The following is a 23401-nucleotide window of genomic DNA, read 5'->3' as shown; positions in this document are numbered from 1 at the left end:
GAAGCCTCTGGTGGTAGTCCTCAGCAGGCAGTGATTACCCTTTGCTACTGCTAAACTGGAGGCAGCCTCTCACAACTGAACTTTCCTAACATAGCACTTAAAACTTCAGACATTATAAACTGATTACGTTTGGGTAAAACTCAATCTCCATTGCCAGGCAAATGCAGACATCCTCTTCTCCTACCGCCACTCAGTGGTGGGAAATACAATTTCCTCTTATCAGCTCCAGGTGGATAATTGTTAAATTATTCATAGTGGGGTGAAGGCTGGGTGCTAAGAGATTACTGTGTCTAATTGTTCCGCGGGTTACTGTTAAAACGCAGGAAGAAGTTTGAGTGTGCACAGCAGTGGAGGCTTCTGAGGGGAGAACGGCTCATAATAATGGATGGAACGGACCAAATGGAATGAATGGAAACCATGGAAACCATGTGTTTGAAATTGTTGATACCTTTCCACCTATTCTGCTCCAGTCATTACCGTATGCCCATCCTCCCCAATTAAGGTGCCACCAACCTCCTGTAGTGCACAAGTACCCAGAATGGAACTAACAGGAAACAGAGACATGATGATGTTCATAAACCAAATAAAAGAAAATCTCATAAAACCATTCTCAATCTTCTATCTCAAAGTATGCAATATGGTGACTCATCAAGACCTGAGGGCTGTGGTATTTTGAGATGCCAGGAAATAAAAATTTAATAAGAGGAAAAAGTAATACATCACTTCTGTTTTTGCTATCCTGAGGATCTTGGAAGCAATTTGTAATTTCATTTTCATTCACCTCGTTCATTCCACTGTCAGCATCTTGTCTTGTCACAGACATTGTATCTCCCATGACATTGGCCCACATCATGGTTGCTGTCAATCATGTTCCCTCCTCACTAATTGATGCACTCACTTTCTTTCAATCACTCACAATCTTACACAAATACACATGCTCAGTTATACTTGCCGAAGCACTTAATGCCACATCAAGTCATTTAATTAACCACTCAGCAGCATTACTTACTTTCTGCAACAATTATAGTAAATACAAACTGAAACTACAATGAAAACTAATCATGGAAAAATTATGTAGTAAACTGAAATAAAACAATTAACAAAACTATACTGAAAATGTTATCTTTGACTCCCAAAATAAAATAAAAACTAATGAATAATGTTCAGTTTGGGGTTTTCAAGCTTCTGAATCTGGCAGGATTGACATCATAATTTAAAGGTAGACTCAGCGAGATGACGTTGCCACGAGCAGCACCGCAGATATTAGGTGCGTTTGAGTGGTAAGGCTAAAGCAACTGACTGTGGAGGAAAGTCGAAGTAGTGAAGTCGGGGGAGGTGCATCTGCGACAGCCAAAAGTCACACACTAATGTGGTTTTCCAACAGCAAAGCTCAGATCAACAGGGCAGTGTTGCAATTGTTTATTAAATGTTTTCTTTATAATGTCGAAATAAGCATGTAACTAACACCCATATCAAACAAAAACTGAAATCATAATTTAATATTATGTGTGCACATTGAACAATCATTAGTGAGATAGACCCTCAAATATCACATTTGTATGTATATATCCACTGTATACAAATCCTGTTTCAGTCATTTCTTTGGTCACGTTCACATGGGTCAAACAAAAACACCCTAATGATTGGTTGACAATAGAGCATCCTACAATACAGGCGATGGCTGCAGGATGAATTTGGTAAAGGCCAACTACAAAAACTTGCAGTAGACTGCAGGCAAAAGTTCATGACCTTCGATCACATCATTTTTGAGAGGAGCACAATGCAAGACTTTGCTCTCACACAGTGACACAGAGTATCTGTGCATGTGCACGGGTGCGCTTCACACTCCCACAACGTAGTAGCTATGGGACCAAAACAGCTGAGAAGTTTAGCCTCGCACTTCAACTCTCCTGGTTGTTTGTGCATCTACGTCATCTTGCGGAGTCTACCTTTAAACTTAACCTAACCTATTACCTGACCCATCACCATATGCACAGTGGCAAGAAGTGAATTCCCCAAAAACTATACAACAAATACAGTGCATTCAGAAAGTATTCAGACCCCTTGACTTTTTCCACATTTTGTTACGTAACAGCCTTATTCTAAAATTAATTAAATAGTATTTTTTCCTCATCAAATCTACACATAATACCCCGTAATGACAAAGCAAAAACTAGTTTTACAGGCAGCGATTACAGCATCGAGTCTTCTTGGATATGACGCTACAAGCTTGGCACATCTGTATTTGGGGAGTTTCTCCCATTCTTCTTTGCAGATCCTCTCAAGGTCTGTCAGATTGGATGGGGAGCATCGCTTTGGGTTCAGGTCCGGGCTCTGGCTGGGCCACTCAAGGACATTCAGAGACATGTCCCGAAGCCACTCCTGCGTTGTCTTCGCTGTGTGCTTAGGGTCGTTGTCCTGTTGGAAGGTGAACCTTCGCCCCAGAGTGCAGGTTTTAATTAAGGTTCTCACTGTACTTTGCTCCGTTCATCTTTCCCTCGATCCTGACTAGTCTCCCAGACCCTGCCTCTGAAAAACTTCCCCACAGCCTGATGCTGCCACCATCCTTCAATCTTGGTTTCATCAGACCAGAGAATCTTGTTTCTCATGGTCTGAGAGTCTTTAGGTGCCTTTTGGCAAACTCCAACTGGGCTGTCATGTGCCGTTTACTGAAGAGTAGCTTCCGTCTGGCCACTCTACCATAAAGGCCTGATTGGTGGAGTGCCGCAAAGACGGTTGTCCTCCTGGAAGGTTCTCCCATCTCCACAGAGGAACTCTGGAGCTCGGTCTGAGTGACCATCAGGTTCTTTGTCATCTCCCTGACCAAGGCCCTTCTCCCACGATTGCTCAGCTTGGCTTGGCAGCCAGCTCTAGGAAGAGTCTTTGGTGGTTCCAAACTTCTTCCATTTAAGAAGGATAGAGGCCACTGTGTTCTTAGGGACCTTCAATGCTACAGAAAATGTTTGGTACCCTTCCCCAGATCTGTGCCTCGACACAATCCTGTCTCAGAGCTCTATGGGCAATTCCTACGGCTTGGTTTTTGCTCTGAAATGCACTGTCAGCTTTGGGACCTTATATAGACATGTGTGTGCCTTTCCAAATCACGTCTAATCAATTAAATAAAGGGGTTTGAAAACTTTCTGAATGCATTGTACATGGCTCCTAGCCTCCCACGCATAGTCGACTTTCTGTCCCTAACAATAAAACTGAAACTAAAGCTAAGTAATATTTTTTAATTGATATAGAAATGTTTTTTTTTTTTTTTAAATTGAAGTAAATAAAAACGAGTCAAGTTTATCTGAAAACTAACAAACTAAACTGAATTTCAAATAAAAAACGAATATATAAACACAAGACTATAATAACCATGGTCTGCAACACACATCAACATAAAAAAAGCTTCAATCAACCATCATTCCATGCAGCCAGCTTAGTACTGAACCAGCCTTACGGTACACCCACACACTATGCAGGGCAGCAAAATGACGGCATCTAATAGCTTAGCTGTGAAATCAATTTTACCCCTCTTCTAACACTCACCACAGACTAAAACTGATTCCATCAGAAAAACAACAATATTATAAAGGGAGTAAATTATATGAACTGGCAAGACATAAATCCATCAACTGAATGGCATTGTTTTTTTATTTCTTAACTACAATAGCCAGGTTAGCGTTTCAAAGAAATTGTGTCGATTCTAATTGGATTCTGCATCTCATTAGAGTGGACTTGCAGACTAGTAGCCACTCATATGGCTTCTTGCGTCTCTACATGTGAGCTGACTGCTAATGTTATTGAATTGAAGCATCTACTGTACTATAGCATCAGGCAAAGCTAGGAGCCTGGGACTGAACCCCTCCCTCTGCAACTGGATCCTGGACTTTTTGTATTATTATTTTTTTTAAACTCTGCATCGTTTGGAAAGGTTTGTAAGCAAGCATTTCACTGTATAGTCTAAGCCAGTTGTATTTGCTGCATGTGACAAATAACATTTGATTTGATTTAGTTTAGTTTGCTATTATCAGAGATGGTTCATAAACCATATAGTAATACAACCAAATATAACTATTTATGCTATTATATTTGGTTTGTCTCCTAATCAATCAAAATATCCAGGTCTGATTTTAATTAGCATAAGAGGCCATGATTACTTATCATACTGTACATCATTTTCCGTGTTGTACGTTTTTGTAGGTGCAAAAAATATTTATTTCCATTTCTCAGGCAGGAAAGTTAAGGTGTCTGTATAGCATTTCAAACCAAATAATTGGTTTGGAGCTCACCAATGCATGTAGAGGTTTTCATAACAGCTACCATTTTAACAAGCTACAATGATAGCTGATAGTGAGTGAATACTTATTGTTTTATTCATATAATCACATATTAGAGTTAGGAAAAAACATGTAGGGCTAGTCACCCAAGTTATTACAAAAGTCATTCAGTTTTGTTTGCCATATTGCTTATTATACCACTAGTTGTATAAAGAGGAGCCAGGGGTAGCATGCCTACCAGTCTATTTACTGTGCCCTTACCAATATGGCCGCTCGAGACTGTCTGTGAACCGTAGAAGGCTGTACGTTGGTTACCAATTCTTGCGCGCGCAGCCACGAATACGGGGAAACAAGGACGCAGACAGAGGGCTTGGTGAAGTTCTGTAGATAGAAAACAAGTGAACAAAACACTGTAGCTATTTGAAAAGTCTATCACTACCGCGAAATGAGCATTTATTGGGGAAAATAGTATTACGTTGATGTCACTTATTATTTTGCGTCCAGCAGTAATACAGGTGAGAGGTAATGTTTATTTAGCTAGCAAGCTATGCCAGCTCATCAGGGGTGTATACCGCCGATTCGGTTACAAAACGTTTCTTAAACGGAAGCAAACGAAACGGGGAGGGGCCAACCTGAATTTTGTCGAATAGAAACAACCGTTTTGCTCTGTTTGCCTATTAATTGATAAACGGTTTCCGCGATGAATACACCCCCGTTGAATGTAACGTTAGCTAGCTAACGTGACTGTCAATAACACGGCCCAGTTTCCCAAAAACATTTTAAAGGCTAAATTCATCGTTATCATCTTAGTAGTAGCATCGTTAAATCTCCGAGCTGTTTCACAAAACCATCGTTATTAACGTTGTACTAGAAAATGCTCGTAATCTAGCGCCTGTCTCAGGCCATTCGTAGAACAGCTACATGCGTTAGATGTTATGTTTCACTATATTGGGATACATCCGAGGTGAGAATTTACAGATTTACAACAGCGTACACCTGTGTCACGGCTGGGTGCGACCCCATGGCCGCGACACAAGTTCTCTTTAATTTTCTCGGCGGACGTCCGTATGTTTTGAGGTAGCAACTTTCAGAATTTCGCTTGGTAAGTCACTGATAAGTGTAATATCTTGCGTTGAAGTATACTCACTGGCCACATGGCCAGCCCCTCTTGAGTGCTCGACTCGCTGCTCGCGTTTGATCTGTCGTGCTTGTGTTTCGTTAGTGTTACACTACGACTCCATGTGAATTAATATATTGGTGGAACTTGCTGCCACAAACTAATTTACCTTACACAACTTGCCGACTGGTTTGTTCTATATGTGTGTTGTGAATTGCTTTAACATGCTGCGCAGGTTCTCTGCTAATTATCCTGCAGGGTTTTTACTTGTTCTTTCCCTTGCAGTGTGTGATTGTCGTGGTGGGCTTTCCACTACATTGGGACATTAACTTTGGAGTTCCTTAACGGGCGTAACTCTATATGGTGCTGTTTTTACTGCATAGATATTAAACCGGCTAGGTAGTATTGCAGTTGTCATAAAACGAATAAAAAAATCTATTACCTGGTTGCTGTTTTTTTTTGTCTGCCTGTTTTTCCCACAGGGGTCTGCCCCTGTGTATGCAGAGGTACTGGATAATTTATTATTTCTCCAAGCGGGTCACGCCATAGCTCTCCCAGGGTGTCGGACCCCTGCTTCGTTGCCCTGTTGGCTTGGCTGAGCTTATGGCTTCCCTTTGTGACCGGTGTGATGGTGCCATCCCCCCTGGGGATCCGCATACCTTATGTATGCACTGCCTGGGTATGAGCCACACGGAGAGAGTGGTGGAGCTCCCTACTGGATGCCTGTTTTGTGTGGTGTTCTCAGAACGCCTGCACAATTGGAGGCCATGCGCGAGTGGGTCGGCCGGGCTCAGGCTGGGGACGAGCTTCATCCATCAGGAGTGGTGCGGTAGCGAGCTGTTAGTCCCTCTACTGGGCCCAGTACCCCTCCCAGGAAGCATGGCAGGAGCCACTGCAGGCAGAGCCCATCTGTTGCCAGTCCTGGACGGGGCATGAGTCGGACCGCTGGGACCACCTTGAATGGAGAGTGCATGCCCTGCGTCAGGAGGTTGATAGCTTCGATGGCGATGACAACTGTTCCATGTTGACCAGTAATAGGCTGTTCCTGGGGGACGGTGCTGGCACTGTTAGGCCATCAGAAGCCGCCAACGAGGCTTCATCGCCCCCAGTGGCTCGAGGCTATGAGGAGCCTACTCACTTGGGTAACCACTGCACTGGACATCAACTGGTGGATGGCGATGACTCCATCTGTCCCCATCTCTGCTGAGTTCTGCGAGACCTTGCAGGAGAGCTGGGCCTCTGCCAGGGCGGAACCCGCGACTGAAGGCGGGACCCCCCCAGAGTCTTTGATGCGGACTTGAAAGCCACATATGGGTCCCTCTGCTCTCTTGGCCGCCTTACCAACTGCTGCTGCAGATTCTGTTTTCCCGGCTGCAGGAGGGCACATAAGGAAGAGATTGAGGTGTCTTGCCTGCTTTCCCTGCTCCAGAGGGATGTGGCCCGTGCCAACGGACGGTGCAGGTGGTTACCTCCCTGCGCCATCTCTGGCTGGCCCAATCGCATCTGCCAGCTGCTCTCCAGAGCACATTTGCCACTCACCCCATCACCCCAGGGCTGATGACATTCTAGAGCAGACTGATAAGGTTCGTAGGGACCGGGAGACCCTGAGACGGTTCATGCCGCCGCCTCAGGCCCTGGGTCCAAGGCAGACGGACCGTCGCCACCCACCTGCACCCGAACGACGGTGGGGCCCCTCTCCTGCCCAATCGCCTCGTGCTAAGGGACAAAAGCGGGGAGGGGCACAGTGTGCGGTGAAGCAACAGCCTGTTTTTCCCACACAGGTCTTCCCTGTTTTTTGCAGAGGTACTGGGTATAGTAACCCTCACCGGGTTCCTATTCCTCCAAGCAGGTCACGACATAAGCTCTCCCAGGGCGTCTGACCCCTGCTTCATGGCCTTGTTGGTTTGGCTGAGCTTATGGCTTCCCTTTGACAGGTGTGATGGTGTTAACCGTCACTACCATAGGGATGTGCCTGGGAGACGCAGGCGCTCAGGGCGCCAGAGGAGAGGCAGGACCCCTGACACACCCTTCCTCGGCCGCTTCTCTCAGTCTCAAAGGGTAAAGTGGGATGAGGTTGTGGAGTCCCCCTGGGTGTTGTCCACAATGCTCGAGGGGTACCAACTCCAATTCAGGTACCGGACCCCGTCCTTCAGGGGCCTCCGTGTCACCACGGTGGCCGACCCCCTGAAAACCCTGCGGCTGGAGATCTCCTCACTCCTGGACAAGTGAGAACAACAGACCAGCTCTTTGTCTGCTATGGTGAGAGAGTCCTGGGGGCTGGGCTATCAAAGCAAAGGCTCTCACTGGATCATGGACACGATTACAACAGCGTACTGCCTGGCTGGCATGCCAGTGCTGGTATCTGTGGTGGCACATTCAACACGAGGTGTGGCTGCGTCCTTGGCTCTACTGAGAGGAGTGCTCCTCGCTGAGATCTGTGTTGCGGCCAGCTGGGCTTCCTCTTGCACCTTTGCTAGGTACTATCGGGCATCGCCTCCCTTTCGGGGGACTGTGGTGGGACCCCCCCCCCCCCCCTCCGATAGCCCCTGCGGCTCGGTCCCACTCTGGGACTTTGCCGCTGGCTGGCTTGGTCTCTCTAGCACTGACTAATCTGGTACGGGTATACCAATATATATTGGAGTGATCCAATATAGTGAAACATAACGAAGGTTACATATGTAACCATGGTTACACTCCAAACCTCTACGGTGCTACAGCGCCTCAAATTATGTAGAGAACGTGTGTTGCGGCCATAGGGTCTATATATAGGGGTGGACCCCAGCCGTGATACTGGTGTACACGGGAGTAAATATTAATATATTGGAGTGATCCATATAGCTCACATAACCGTGGTTACATATGTAACCTTCAATTTGTGCCCTCCCGCGTCACTTAATACACAGAAGATCTCCGCCAAACATAAAATCACATGGTTTCTCCGCCTTTCTGTGACCACCGATAACTTCAGAACAAAGTTGACTACAAATACAAAGCTTTCATATTAGTTCTCTATTTTATTTCTCTGTATTGTTGGGAAGAGCACGTAATTAAGTATTTCACTGTTAGTCCACACCAGTTTTTTACGAAGCATGTGACAAATACATTTGATTTGAAACGGGGAGGGACCTACCTGAATTTGTCCCAATAAACTCGTTTTCGTTGCAAAACGTTTTCTGTTTGGAGTAATAAGCCGTTTCTGATGCAAAATGTTTTGCAACAGAGTCGGCGTAATGAATACACCTCTGTTTTGCAGTGCCTTTGCCTCCAAGTTGTGTGCCTGTAGCGACTAGCTAGTTACTCTGTCTGTACAGTACTTAGCTAGCTATAGCTACTTATGTAAGTTATAACTAGCTATGCATATATCGCTTTCTGGACTCTGTTATATAGTCTATATGAGTTTGCATGTTAATTGAATGCCATTCAAGTTGTCGCCTGCTCCATCCTGACACAGCCCCTGTCTTGTAATGATGCCTGCACGCAGCACTGTTGCTGGTGGTGGGGTATCCAGTAACAAAGTTAAGTACTCAAGACTAGCTGGCGATGAGGATGGCTACATTGACTTGCAGGTGAGACACAGACAACCGGATGTTGCATTACATGCATATCTCTAACTCCCAACTACCTATAGTTGAGCCTTTTTGGGTAATCTCTGTCATATCACATATCATTGTAACCTGTGGTTGTCTTGGTTATTATGAATCCAATCTTTTTACCTTTTATACCAAACAGTTCAAGAAAAGCCCTCCCAAAGTTCCCTACAAGGCTATTGCCCTGGCTACATTCCTCTTCCTGATTGGCTCCTTACTGATTGTAATCGGTGCGCTTCTTCTTGCAGGATCAATAGAAGTTTCGGTGAGTAGCTCACAGACATACATACGCTACATAGCCAAAAGTATGTGGGCACCTGCTCGTCAAACATCTCATTACAAAATCATGGCCGTTAATATGGACTTGGTCCCCCCTTTGTTGTTGCTATAACAGCCTCCATTCTTCTGGTAAGTCTTTCCACTAGATGTTGGAACATTGCTGCGGGGTCTTGCTTCCATTCAGCCACGGGCATTAGTGAGATCGGGCACTGATGTTGGGCGATTGGGCCTGGCTCGCAGTCGGTATGCCAATTCATCCCAAAGGTGTTCGATGGGGTTTAGGTCGGGGCTCTGCAGGCAAGTCAAGTTCTTCAAGTCCGTTTCTGTATGGACCTTGCTTTGTCCATGTGGGCATTGTCATGCTGAAACAGGAAAGGGTATGGCTGAATTAGCTGAATCCACTCATTTGAAGTGGTGTCCACATAATTTTGGCCATGTAGTGTATATGACGTCATTGCAGTAGCTTGACTACATAAAACAACGGTGCCCTTTGGTGGGCTGATATCCTGGCTTGAAAGAAACAATCAGCAGCAACATCACCTACAGTACTACAGTATTATGTGATGACTTTGAAATTGTCCGGCTCCTCTATAAAAACAAAGTAATCTATCGCTGGCCCAGATTCACACACTGAGGCAAAAAAAGGTTGATCAAAGTGGAATGAAGGCAGGATCTTCATTGAATAGCAATGAAGAGTGGGCATTCATTTCCTGATTCCGCTTTGTTCAAGTTTATTTGCCCGCTAGTCTGTGAATCTGTGAGTGACAGTAGGCTGTTTGAGATTGCGCAGATTGAACATGTGCCAGCCTGAATGGCATGATGCGCTGTTCCAAGTTGTCAAGTGAGGGTCTGTAAGGTCATTGAAATTAATTTCAGAATTGTTCATGTAATTCATGAAAACACTTAAATATGATCAATCAATAAAAAAACGACATATCAGCCATTACATCTTTTAATTTAGTCAGTTAAGAACAAAGTCTTATTTACAATGACGGCCTACCCCATCCAAACCCTCCCCTAACCCTGACGACGCTGGGCCAATTGTGCGCTGCCCTATGGGACTCCTGATCACGGCCGGTTGTGATACAGCCCGGTATCGAACTAGGGCCTGTAGTGACGCCTCTAGTACTGCAATGCAGTGCCTTAGACCGCTGCGCCACTCGGGAGCCCTTATTGGAATGACCCTTCAGTGCCTGTCTGTGGTGCTGCTATTGCCCGTGGAGACAGAGCGCGACATTTCAGCAGCAAGTATAGACAGACAGACTAACTAGATCACCAATTCAAAACATAACTTGTAGCAGTTATCTCACTAGTTAACTATAGCTAACTAAGCATTCATTTCATTGTTGCCTTTCCACCAGCACTGTAGAGTCTAAATAAAAGCTGGGATTCCCCTTTATTACACAGTAGCCATGTAATTACGACAACGTAAAACATATTCTAAGAATAGCCTAATTGACAAATAACTTGCTGTGCATAAACATGTATAGTTAGATACATTGCTTTGAAGTAGCATACCGTATCCATTTGATCCCTGATTTGTTGAATGAGGGAATCATTTTATAAAGACAAGTATTTGTTTGTAATGTTGAAAAAGCCAAGCCTGCACACCCAGGAGCTCTCCAGATGGAGGGTTGACCACATGCTGACAACGTGTGACTAACAGTGCAGATCTATGTGGGGTGCTAAGTGCCTTGATCAAGGTTAAAACGGCAGGAGGTGGTAGGTCTACATGGGATCACACAGCAGCTTTCCATTCAAAATGCTTACTTGTTCATGTAGGCTATAGTCATGAAAATGTTTTTAAAAGTCATGAAAAATGTGAATAATCAGAGGTCTCTATAGTATAATGTCATTTGTGAATTTTGGTGGACATAGTCTAATGGACCGACTTGGAAAAAGACAGCTCCTGCACTTCTTCCATCCCAAGTCATGCACTGTACAATACTATAATGTTATTGTAAATGACAATGGCAGGCTATTCATTGCTTTCCTCTTCAGTAACATCCTAAATGGGATCAATGTATCAGGTCTCCTAGGTTCCTCCACCACCTGGCTGATTGAGCTTGAAGTGTACTCCTTTCCTGGGTGTCTGCATTTCACATTCCACACCCATGTAGATCAGTGACCATTCATTTCCAGATATTTCAAGAGTTCTCATCTCAACAGTGTGTGCGCATAACATCAAAACAACCCCCTAAATTAAAACCGATTTACATCTTTGCATGCCATGAAACATGGACACTGACCACCTACAGTACTACATTTCTAGCACACTCCCTCTAGTGTGACATCACTTGGAGAATAAATGCTGTGTGTGTTGACTGGCCATGTGGGGGTCAGTATGCCTACTAGTACTTCCTCTTACAGCCCTGCCTTGTCAGAGGGTTGTGGTGTTGTATGATACATATGTGCCAAATTGTAATTTGATGGATAGAGTGCCTGTATCTGTGTATGTGCGCGCCTCTCTGTGAAAGATACTGAAACACAGGCTAATTTGTTAATCAGGCACTGATTGTGATACATAGACTAAATAGGATATTATTTTTCAGCACCCGGACCGTACAGTTCCAGTCCTCATAATTGGAATCCTTGTGTTCCTTCCTGGATTCTACCATTTACGAATCGCCTACTACGCCTCCAAGGGTTACCGCGGATACTCCTATGACGACATTCCAGACTTTGACGACTGAGCCACCCTTTTGCCCCTCTTAGCTGCATGAGAGACTGTTTCATTTACCTCGAGTATCTCCCAGACTGAGAAACAGCATCACCAAGTGGCTTAACTTTACTCTCTTTGTTTTATTGCATATCACATGTGTGCAATGCGACTCTGGCTTTCAACTTAACAGTATTTATTACTGATAGAGCATTATAGATTATGCAAGAGTATTTAAGATATGCAAGGCCTGTTATATATTTATGTCATGACTATCTGTAATGCTCTCTAAAGATGTGTGATTGGTTGTAAAAGAGACTATCCAGTTTACGTTACATATTTCTGATAATAATAAAATAAACGATCCAATGGCATGGCTTTGTACAAATATGTAATTTTTTTGTATCTTTATTTTTTCTATTAAAATAGGAAAAATGATACTTACATTTCTTGATCAACATGGTACTTGTTACTTCTCTGCAGGATACATAGAGCGTCTTGCTAGATTGCACTAATGCACCTCATTTAGTCTTGTTTGAATGTCCTTTTGTTTTCAAGATTTTAAGCTGCAAGTAGCTCGTAAGCGTAGACACTGAGTGTACATAACATTATAAACACCTTAACGTTTCATGACATAGAATGACCAGGTAGGTGAAAGCTATGATCCATTTATTGATGTCACGTGTTAAATCCACTTCAATCAGTGTAGATGAAGGGGAGACAGGTTAAAGAATGACTTAAGCCTTGAGACAATTGGGGCATGGATTGTGTTTGTGCCATTCAGAGGGTGAATGGGTAAGACAAAATATTTATGTGCCTTTGAGCGGGGTGTACCGGTAGGTGCCAGGGTAACCGGTTTGTTAGAACTGCAACGCTTCTGGGTTTTTCACTCAACAATTTCCCGTGTCCGCCACCCAAATGACATCCAGCCAACTTGACGCAACTGTGCAACTCAAAATGAAGAAGGTGTTTTGTACAGTCAGTGTAGGTCTTTGCTGTTATCTTTGCAATAACAGGGTTTTACTGATACTATCATTTGTCGAAGTGCCCCCTCTTGTGGTCTCAATTCAAACATGTTTTTTATGACCTGCCCCTGTTCTGGAATAATAGCTTGAAGAAATATTCCCATATCATCTATTGTAATATTTTTGGGCCAAATCTTTGTAATAGAATGGGAAATATTATTTACAATCATCGGTAATGGGATATAATGCATTTGCACCAGGCTTCATTACTGTCAGGAAACTGGAATAGCCTGCAGTTGTTTTTCCAATGGAAATATCATTTTCATAAAATAAAAGCATACATTTTGTGTGGATATTAAATTATTCTACTAGTGTAGACTATTTTACATTTTCATTCAGTCTAATTTCAAATATCTTTAATTGTTTATTTATTTGATAAGTTAGTTTTAGTCCATGCAGGAAAGCAACAGGCTGTATCACAACCGGCGGTGATTGGGAAAGCCATAGGGCGGCGCACAATTGGCACAGCGTCGTCCGGGTTTGGTCGGGGTAGGCCGTCATTGTGTAAATAAGAATTTGTTCTGAACTGACTTGCCTAGTTAAATAAAATAAACATTCAGTTCAAAGAAGGCCTACAAAATACAATTTTAAACCACACACAAACGTGCTAAAAAGGTAAATAGATTGGAAAGTAGAAAGCACAATTGGTTCAAACCTTTTTCCAAAATTGTGCGTGCGTGCGAGCGCTTGCCTGCGTGTGTGAGGGAGAGCGGGAGGGGGAGGTGATTGGTCAACCAAGCGGCTCAATGAAGAGAGAAGAGGTGAGAGAGTAGAAACCTTCGCCACGGAGCATCAAATGTGCAGGGAAAGTTATTCGCTGCTTTTTAGGGGGCTTTCTAACATTGGGAGTATCGTGAATCTTCGTATACATGTTGGATATTACAGAGGAAATATGATGGATATACAACGCGTCTAGCAATTGTGTTTGAGAATTCAGCGCAGAATGCGCCATCATTGACTTGCTTTAAATTGCATATACTATTCGATATTTCAGTAAGGATCAGCAAACCTGTTGAAACTTAAAACAACATATTTGCCACCTGAGAATAACACGGTGAAACACCTGTAACTTTTGCACTGAGGACTAGAGGAATTACTGAAAGAATACTTCAGACTGACGCACTAAATGGAAATACAACCTGCCTTTATTTGCATTAGTGTAAAACAGGTAAATTGTATTTTGCTAAATCAATTTGTTCCCCGACAATTTCAAGATATATATATTTTTTTATCTCTTCTGTATGGCTTTTTAAATATTTATTACTAGAACCTTCTAGGATTTAACCTGTTCAAGGACTCAAATGTGGGTCTTGACCTATCTGAATTTATTTTACAAGCCAGTTCTTTTTGAGCATCTTTTTTTTAGACTAACCTCGACACTTGTACCTGCTCTGATGTCGCAGACATGACAAACAGGGAACTGGGATACTTGTTTAAGAGATCACTGGGTTCATTGTACTCTGAGCCAGTGTTTGCAGTTGACTACCATGCCACCCTCATATTTATTATTTATGCTCAGGTTTAAAGTCCTCCTGAATCACTGGAGTCACGTGGAGTGAGGTGACTTTACTCTTGCCTAAATAATTTAGGACACACAAGAAAAGTAATTGTATAATAGCCAATTGTAAAATATGTGCTAGCATTGCTGTGAATAGGGGTTGTGGGGGTTATGTTAGTTTACTGTAGATTTAAACCACATACTCCAATCATATACCATTTGATGCTTTTAAATTGAGATTGTTATCACTATTGAGTGAAAAGGGGTAAAAATAGGCTATAAGTGTGAACTGCATCGGTCGTGATGGGATTCCAGCCCACTAGCAAGAGATCTAGTGGTAACTCTCCTCCAAACAGATATGTGAGAATGTAATCATTTCCCTGATGATTTCTAGGTTCAGGGAAAACCGTCCCTTTTATTATGCTATTACTCAGAAGATGCCCTTATACCTTGAGGCTTAGAGAATGAGAAGCCTAATTTGTTCTGAATAGAGCACAATATCTCACCTGTGGGGTTCTGAGTGCTTTGTTATGACTAGGAACAACCAGTCCTCATTACCTCAGTCCTCAAACCACGGCTGGCAGGATCAACCTGCATTAACAGGTGTGTAATACACCTGCTTATCCAGTCACCTCTGTGTGATCATCAAAGACACCTTTAGAATCTATTATTTTGCTTGTAGAACATTTCTACATCTCTGCAACAAACACACACACATTCACAGAGCTTCTAAAAATACTTTCAATCACGGCATCACTCAGAGGTGTGGGATCTTTGTGACCTCTCTTAATATTACGGCCAATGCCTCACCCCCAAAACCCACATGTGATAGGCCTAACCCGTCTCTTCCATTTCACATGAATAGAATAAGAGTGAGAAAATCTCTCTCACACCTATAGTGCCAATGGATGAGTTGGAATCTTTCCTTCTTAAATGCACATCTGGCTAAAGCCTCCATTTTAACAGCATCCAGAGCTTCCTCTCTAGCCAGTGTCCAGGCAGGGTTATGGCTGGGTTATAGAGCTAGGTGAATGGGTAAGTATTCTCTAGTGGCTACAAATCAATCGCTGCCCATTTCCCTGATTAAATGTAGTAATGCACATAGTATTTCACCAGTAACATTCTCACTGCCCTCCCTGCTTTCCTATATGCTGATAAATCAAAGATAGGCATTGCCCGTTGACTAGGGCTGTTGTTTTTGCTCTACAAACATTGCAGGAGCGTTGTGTTAATGTCGTCAGTGTGTTTGTAAGGCAACACTGCTTATTGGAGGCAGGAAGTGTACTGAGGGAATTGCCCAGAGACCAGGCCTAGGTTGCCACGGTTAAAGAAGCTTCACAGCTCTGTCTGGCTCTGTCTCTGTCTCTGTCTCTCTCTCTCTCTCTCTCTGTCTCATTCTCTTAGTTATGGTTCAACAATGAGTAAACACCTTTATTGATTAGGCCTAACACTTAACCAAATGAATAAATCAACAGCCTTTTCCCAATGTTTCCGGACCTTTCCCTAGTCTACAACTCCCCCCCCCCCCCCCCCCCCCTCTCTCTCGACTATCCCAGTATTGACTATTGCTCTGGCTCTGTTTTTCCTCACCCTCTTTTATTGCTTTATTGCAGTGCTTTTCCTTTGAAGAGAGAAGCAATCTTTGCTTGCTTTAACAAATCATGGTCGTAAAACTGTACATTCACTATGTATGGCTATTGCACCACCCAAATCACCTCCATTGTCACAGTCCGATTGTACACTCAGGGCTTACTTTGCATTTAGATTAGGATTCAGATTAGGACATCTTAGAATGAGACAGACCTACAGCACAGATGGATTATGTCATTGGTCTCTTTATGAATGCTTAGTTGTCTCTTCTGTTTGGCTGGCCTCTAGAACAGATTATTCTATCTACCTGACCTCCATGCTGGAGAGAGACGGGCATTTAAAAAGCACTGGGAGTAGGGTTTCTTGGAGTAGGGTCTCTTGGGTATTAGTCCTTGTTCATTGTGAGCCAAATGCTAGGACAGTAGGTTTGCTGCTTATCCACAGTCAGCCCTGTGTGTACACACCAAGCCCTTCTTACTAACCAGTCAAACCTTTCATCCTTTCTCTGTTTTGGAGGAAAGATAATAGGCAGGTTGCTTAGTAATGCAATTGAAATAGAGTAACAACAGACGAACACACTCAAAATGGTTATTACTGTAGTACTAGAGACTTCCTCATGATACTCAATTTACAAGACAATCTTATTTAATTGCGGTTGTCATCTGGACTTTGTGCAAGAGAGTCCTATAAAGTTTTATGGTGAGTGTCAATTTATACGTAGCCTATGACCTATTTGCAATTGTGTTACCAGGGTGAGTCTTGCTGCACGTATTCAGTTGGTCATTCAGGGAGCGGTCACTGTTGACCTTTTGCTCTCTCTCTAATACCGACAGTGAAGACCCATAGAAAATTACTTTCTATACATACTCAACTGTACTTATGCACGATTTACTATTGATACTTTTTACATTTCAATGCATTCAATATTTTTCATTGAAGTTAAAATGCATTTTGAATTGCTATGAAATCCTCTTCAGCTTGATTGCAGCTCTCTTTGGTGGACTTGTTGATTTGTGGGTGTATGCGTAGGATGACACGTGTCCGTGGGATTTGGTGAGTGCCGCTGCTCCCTCTAAGAATAGCCTTTGCTCTTGCGGTCTGCAGTGGCTCTAATTAACTTAGCGTAATAAGCTGGCATTAGTGGTGTGTGGTAAAGCGTGCTGCGGATGAAGTGTTGAGTGGAGTATTAGCCCGTTAAATCGCTCCCTCACACGAGCACGCCACACACGTCTTATGTGGTCAAGGTCTCCAGCAAAGTAATCCATGTATCTCTAGCTTTATGGAGGCATACTGTAGGGCATGGGTAGGCCTCTAGATACAGCCCTGGGCCAATTTTTTTCAGAGTGGATGGTCGTCGGGGCAGAACATAATTATAATAATTTATACACTGCAAATTGACCACAACTAAGCCCAAAAATAGATTGTATTTGAAAATAACAATAACTTCATACCTTGATCACATTGAGACACGATCATAGATGAATCTTTTTTTATTAGAGGGGATACTTGGGAACAAATATCCTAAATGAAACAATTTCTTTGCACAATTCCAGGTGATTTGACCAAAAACTGGGGGGCCCCCCAAAAATTGTTTGCAGTCCGGTTTTGGCACACAGGCCGCCTGTTGCCGACCCTTGGTGTAGGGTTACTGTATAGGTTAAAATAGGAGAGGTAAGCTCTGACTTTTCCCCTCCTAACTGGAAACCTTCATCATGGATTTATGGTGGATCATAAACACATGCACAATATCGTCTTTGACCTGCTTGAAGTAGTCTACTGCCAGCTTTATGCCACCAATGACTGATGCACCACATGCAGTACAGTACTGCTGGCTGCTGTATGTCTGCTGCAGCCCAGATTATTTCTGTCCTTGACTGCTGACAGCCAACAAGTTCACTAAGCTCTCTGAGAAAACCACACTGATTCTTACTGGAGCTGGTCAGGTGCTCTGCTTATGTGACATTTAATGGGTATTGAAGTTATGAGAACCATGTAGGGCTGGGAGGGTTGTCTGTTGGATATCCGTTTGTGAAATGATATGGGGTGAATTCCAATCTTGAGAAAGGTACTTGAAGAAATCTAAACACATCTTCCATATGTCTATAAGCTAGACACAACTGTCAGTTCTCTCTTTCCCGCTAGTTTGGAGAGAGGTGACAGGTGTCTGTTTTGTTTGCAAGATGCAATGTGTGACAAGTGTGTATTTTTGTCAACAGATCAAGTATGCTGGAGGCTGTTTGACTGGCAGCTATGGGACCAAAAAGAGACTATTTTTTGGATGTTACCATGGTGACGGCACTGTGCCTTCTGTGTGAGTAGAGTACTTAATGCTTTCCCTCTGTAATGAACTCTCTGTCATTCGCTTCCTCCACAGCCACATCCATACCTGTCCCTACATTCAGCCATTTCCCTCAGCAGGATTATAATAATGCTTATAATGTCTTTTTTGTTGTTGACCCTCATAGGGGTCACTCACGGTCAGAAGCCAGAGGTGCGTGCCAAGGTAGGGAGTGTGGTGGAGATGGCGTGTAGACTGCCACTCCCTTACGCGGGTGCGTCTGTGCCCCTGCACGTGGTGGAATGGGTGCGCCAGGGATTCGACATCCCAGTCCTGATCAAGTTTGGAGTGTATGCTCCTCGGGTGCATCCCAACTACGAGGGTAAGTCCGTATTCAGCCCATCAGAAGCTCAACTGGGATCTAATCTTGCAGTGAGAGTGTTTCATTTCAGCCCCCTGTCAGGTCTGTCTCAGCACTTTGTTGCCCAAGGCTGAGGTTTCCAGACCCCAAACAGTCTTTTCCAGAGGCCTTGTCCATTAACACTGTCAAGCCCCTTTTCCTACAGTAAAAGTCCACCCAGACTTCATCCTACCTATATCCTTCCTTAACAGCTATCTTCACTCAAAAAACAACAGTAACTCATCCCTTTGTCAGCTTCAGTCCTCCTAACTGCACCACACCCCAATGGGCTGTGTGAGCTGGGGGCTTTGTGTTCGTTGGTCCTCTCAGATTGCATCATGGTCTATTGTCCCCATTCCGCCCTAGGGTCAGAGAACAAAGGCAGTCTATGGGGGAAAGGGATCTTCAATAGAGCAGAAATACCTTTTGTGACGGCTTCTGTCCTTTAAAGTCTCAGACAAAGGGCTTGACGTGGACAGAGGGAGAGCATGTCTGTGTGTTTTAGGACGATCCTAACTAGAGGAAGATCTGTCTTCCAACGGTCCGGTGGGAGTGAGATTTGACCTGTCTCTGATCATTGGAATTTGTGCACGGGTGCAGTGCATTCATATGTGTGTATTGGCTAGAGCTCAGAAATCACACTATACACCTGTTCAGCCAATTCGTATTAGAATGTTAGAGAGCCAGATGACACACCCATGCCAACCAGACAGGGAAATACGATAACCATACATGCCTCATTGACACTGCTGTAGAGCAGACCTGCTATAAAGCCATTCAGAGTCATATGACTTGGTGATGAGAGATAACGGATGCCTCAATCTTCAGTGCTGCTCTTGCCAAAGAAAAAGCAAGAAAGTCAATCACTCAAATGTATCTATAAAGCCCTTTTAACATCAGCAGATGTCAGCAAGCAATGGAGATGTAGAAGCACGGTGGCTAGGAAAAACTCCCTATAAAGGCAGGAACCTAAGAAGAAACGTAGAGAGGAGACTAATGTCCTCTGGGTAGGTCAGCCCTCTCCCCTCTATTACGGAGGAGGAAGAGCTGAATGGGTATTTTCAGTGTCTGTTGTGTATATAGAGCAGAGGAGAGGGAGAGAAGTGATCCGGAGAAGAGAGCAGGTTGTTAGTTCTGTATACACAGAAATGCTGATTCAGACCCCAGGAGAGAGAATAGTCAATGCTTTGGGAAATACAGCTGTATAAATGCTGTGTAACATAATGATATCCTGTACTCTACATTACTACCAGAGTGTCTACAAAGCAAATCATGAATACATAAAGAATATCCCCACTGTACTGGCCTGTATATTTTCCACCATCTACGGACCAGCATTGGATCATATTACGATTATTAGGCTACTGACTGTTATATTGAATGACTAATATTTCATTAAGGCCTGCCTACGGCTCCATAGCAGTTTCCTAGTCTCTGAGTTGGTAGCCTTTAGCCAAACTGTGATGATTAAAATGTCAAATGATCACAGCGTCTCTTAACAGGAGAACAACATTCAGACATTAGGAACTGAAGGGTTTCAGGAGGTAACTCTATCTGCTTTCTTCTCTGACCGAAACTAGAATACCAGTGCCTGGGAATCCTTTGCCAAAGGGTGACGACATGTCTCAAGGAAGGGATAGGGACAATAGATTCTGAATTTCATATCCGTGGGCACTTGGAAAGTCCCATCAGCAACAAAACATATTCAGATATTTACACAAATGCAAAGCTGTGATAGTAGATTGAAGGCAGCCTGTGTGCACGTTTAGCATAATTTAGTGATCCTGATCTAATCTGTTTGTTGCCATTCATCTACAAATTAAAACATAACATTATATTGGGTTGTAGTGTATTGAAATAAGTGCATTATTTGAGCAGAGCCATTGTCATGCGTCTGTGCTGTTAGTGTAGATGCTTTTCCGTTGGGCTGTCACCTGAGAGCTGAGGCCATTGAAGGATCAAACCTGGCTGGGCTTTGTCTCGTGATGTATTCAGAGCAATGGGGTGTGGTCAAATTTTTTGAGTTGCGGGACTGGACACCCAATGGAAACATATTATTATTAGTTACATCGGACTCAGATGTCCCACACTTCTATCTGTACTAATGGGTGTTGGAGAGAGCGTTGTCCTGGATTAAACATACAGAGACTGACAGGGCGGTCAACAGAAATACCTTTTTGATCATTAGAGTGCCAAAGGAGAGGAGGGACCGGCAAGTGGAGAACGAGAGAAAGAGGGGGAGGAGTGGTAGCCTCGCGAGCTGCTTGATCCCGCGAGCTTACGTGAATGGTTCGCTGCAGCGTTAATAAGTCTGGTATATACGAGGCTAGAGGAGTGGTGGAGGGGAGTGACATTTGGTGGTTGCAGAGAATGCCATGATGTGGGAGAATGGCTGCCAAAGAGGAGGCTCACTGGGCCAGTCTTGTGATTGTATTTAAATCAACAATGCCTTCACTGAAACCCCACGCTAAGCCCCACTAAAATCATTACAGAGTTGATTTGTTTGCATATGCAATACCGTGCCTGTGTTAGTGCATACGTGCGTGTCTCTCTCCCTGTCTCTCTCTCCTCTTGCTTTCTCAATTTACATATTATTCAAATCTAGAGATGCATTTTTTTCATGTGAACCTTTTCAAATCACAACAGCGGTAGGGGATCCAATCCCTAGTGGGTGTGTGTGAATGGGTATTTTGCTCTGACCGTGACACATGTGGATTTAGCCCCCATTCCATTTGGAAAAGTAAACAGCATGTGCTGTCATAGTCGGTTCCTCATCTGTTATCACAGCCACCACCCCTTTAACTGCAGTAGCTTCCTGATCCCCACTGTGGGCATAGAAACGGTCCCTCCCTGTCACTGGAGACAAGGACTGGCGTTAATGATTAGCTCAACACACCTCAATGACTCAATGTCACAAACACATTAGCACTACAGAGTGAGGCATGCTCATGTTCTTGTATGTTTATGCAGCAGCTGTATGTGTCTGGATATTCTCCTCAATGCTTCACTGTCTGTGAAGACCAGGCTTATCACGCTGCTAAACTGCACTGTTTCAGTTATTTAGTTATGACAACTTAAGAGAAATGAAGTGAGGGAGATGAGAGAGGGAGAGACACGCCACAGGGAAGGAGGGAGGGGTGAGTCAGCAAACACCATTGCCACAGGGTGCAGTCACCTGGCAACCAGGAGATAACATTTCAAAGCTCTCGATGACGATCCCAGTGCGTGTGTGCTTGATGTTTGGAAGTGAAGGCTTTATCTGTAGGCAATTGAAGTATCATAGAACATTCCTATCAGTTGTAAAACACATTCTTTGTATTGAACCTCCCTGAAATTCCTCATTATTTCCAATGGTTTGATTGGTTCTGACCCTGTCTCGTGCCCTCTCACCCCTGTGTCCTCCCCTGTGTCTCCAGGCCGTGTGTCTCTGGTGAGGAATACTGTCTTGAGGGTGAAGGGGCTCCTCATAGAGGACCAGGGCCTGTATGAGTGTCGCATCCTCCTGCTGGACAAAACCACAGATGAGACCCGCAATGGCACCTGGACCCTGCTGTATGTCACTGGTGAGAGGAGGGGCTTGTGATGGGGAGGGGCTTTATTTTAAGGCCATACAGTCCTACTATCCTCATCGTACCCTATCATGTCATATATACACACTCCCTCTGTCTCTCTGTGACCTCTCTCACCAAAACATGACTGCTCAGACAAACGCACCCATATAGGACACTTTCCTGCTAGGAAGACTTTTGGTGGGGTGAGAGAGGAGCAGGAGAGGCGCAGAGGCATTAGGACAGATTAGCCAGGCACATGGCCTGGTCAACGGCAGGGTCACGTCTCAGGCTCATTGTCTAATAAGGTTAAGATGCCTTGGCAGGAGGGCCTGGAGCACACAGCCAGGCAGAACACCTCTCTCTGTCTCCTAAACAAACACATGCTTTACTCATGGTGAGCTGTACAGTAAATGACTGGCCTCTAAGGGATGTTTGCTTACCCCAGGTCAATCGCCTTCAGCCAATATGACTTTAAACTATGTCAAACCTGCTGATTCTGCTTTGTTTTTTGTGAGATCTTCACCTTTACAACCTGTTTAACTCTCTCTGTGGAAAAGGGATAGAGGATGTTGTGTTGACTGTCTTTGCTGTTGTTCTGTAGCTCCTCCTATTTTCAGCAAGACCCCTCCCCCTGTCATGGAGGCTCTAGTGGGGAATCCTCTCTCTCTGGCCTGCGTTGCCCGCGGTAACCCACCACCCACCATAACCTGGGCTAAAGATGGTACTCTCATTGGAGGAGACAAGGTTGAGGTGAGGAATCAAAAAAACAAAAATCACCCCTACCCCTCCAACATTGCAATCTATCTCTCTCTCAATGCAAACTTTATTGTCCCTGCAGGGAAATTCATTGCTCTCTCCCCCTCTCTCAGGTTCTGAGTGGGACGCTGTCTCTCAGAGCAGTGGACAGGGAGGCAGGAGGACAGTATGAATGTCTCGCCTCCAACGCGGAGGGCAATGTGACTCATGTGACAAAAATTAAAGTCAAAGGTCAGTCGCTATTTTTCTGGTTGTTTGTTTAGGAGTTCCCCGTCTACAGTTTCCCCCAGGGTCATACTGGAAGAATAGAAAAATTCAGCGGAATACTCTGTCCTTATTTTCTTCCAATGGTAATCTCCCAACACCTTGTCTAGTAGGCTTCTACCCCCA

General features: G+C 44.0%; 2 protein-coding genes across 3 annotated transcripts in view; both read left to right on the top strand.

The window, feature by feature from the left end:
* The first annotated feature begins 4600 nt into the window (after window positions 1-4600).
* Window positions 4601-12287, top strand: LOC120025915 (transmembrane protein 230-like). The gene is made up of 4 exons (XM_038970633.1): window positions 4601-4786; window positions 8840-8954; window positions 9118-9240; window positions 11807-12287. Exons 2-4 carry the CDS (start codon window positions 8853-8855, stop codon window positions 11945-11947), a joined length of 366 nt encoding a protein of 121 aa, XP_038826561.1. The 5' UTR covers window positions 4601-4786; window positions 8840-8852; the 3' UTR covers window positions 11948-12287.
* A 1394-nt stretch (window positions 12288-13681) lies between these two features.
* igsf9a (immunoglobulin superfamily, member 9a) overlaps window positions 13682-23401 on the top strand; it is a 28415-nt gene continuing 18695 nt past the window's right edge. For both annotated transcript variants that reach the window (XM_038971126.1, XM_038971124.1), the window contains exons 1-6: window positions 13682-14106; window positions 18243-18337; window positions 18492-18686; window positions 22121-22267; window positions 22857-23005; window positions 23125-23242. In XM_038971126.1, the coding sequence (XP_038827054.1) occupies window positions 18277-18337; window positions 18492-18686; window positions 22121-22267; window positions 22857-23005; window positions 23125-23242 (670 nt within the window). In that variant the 5' untranslated portion in view covers window positions 13682-14106; window positions 18243-18276. The remainder of the gene's footprint in view (window positions 14107-18242; window positions 18338-18491; window positions 18687-22120; window positions 22268-22856; window positions 23006-23124; window positions 23243-23401) is intronic.

This window comes from Salvelinus namaycush, chromosome 31, assembly GCF_016432855.1.
Source record: "Salvelinus namaycush isolate Seneca chromosome 31, SaNama_1.0, whole genome shotgun sequence".
Lineage (NCBI taxonomy): Eukaryota > Metazoa > Chordata > Actinopteri > Salmoniformes > Salmonidae > Salvelinus > Salvelinus namaycush.
Note: the sequence above shows the minus strand (reverse complement) of the source record. Positions and strands in the feature narration are given on the sequence as shown.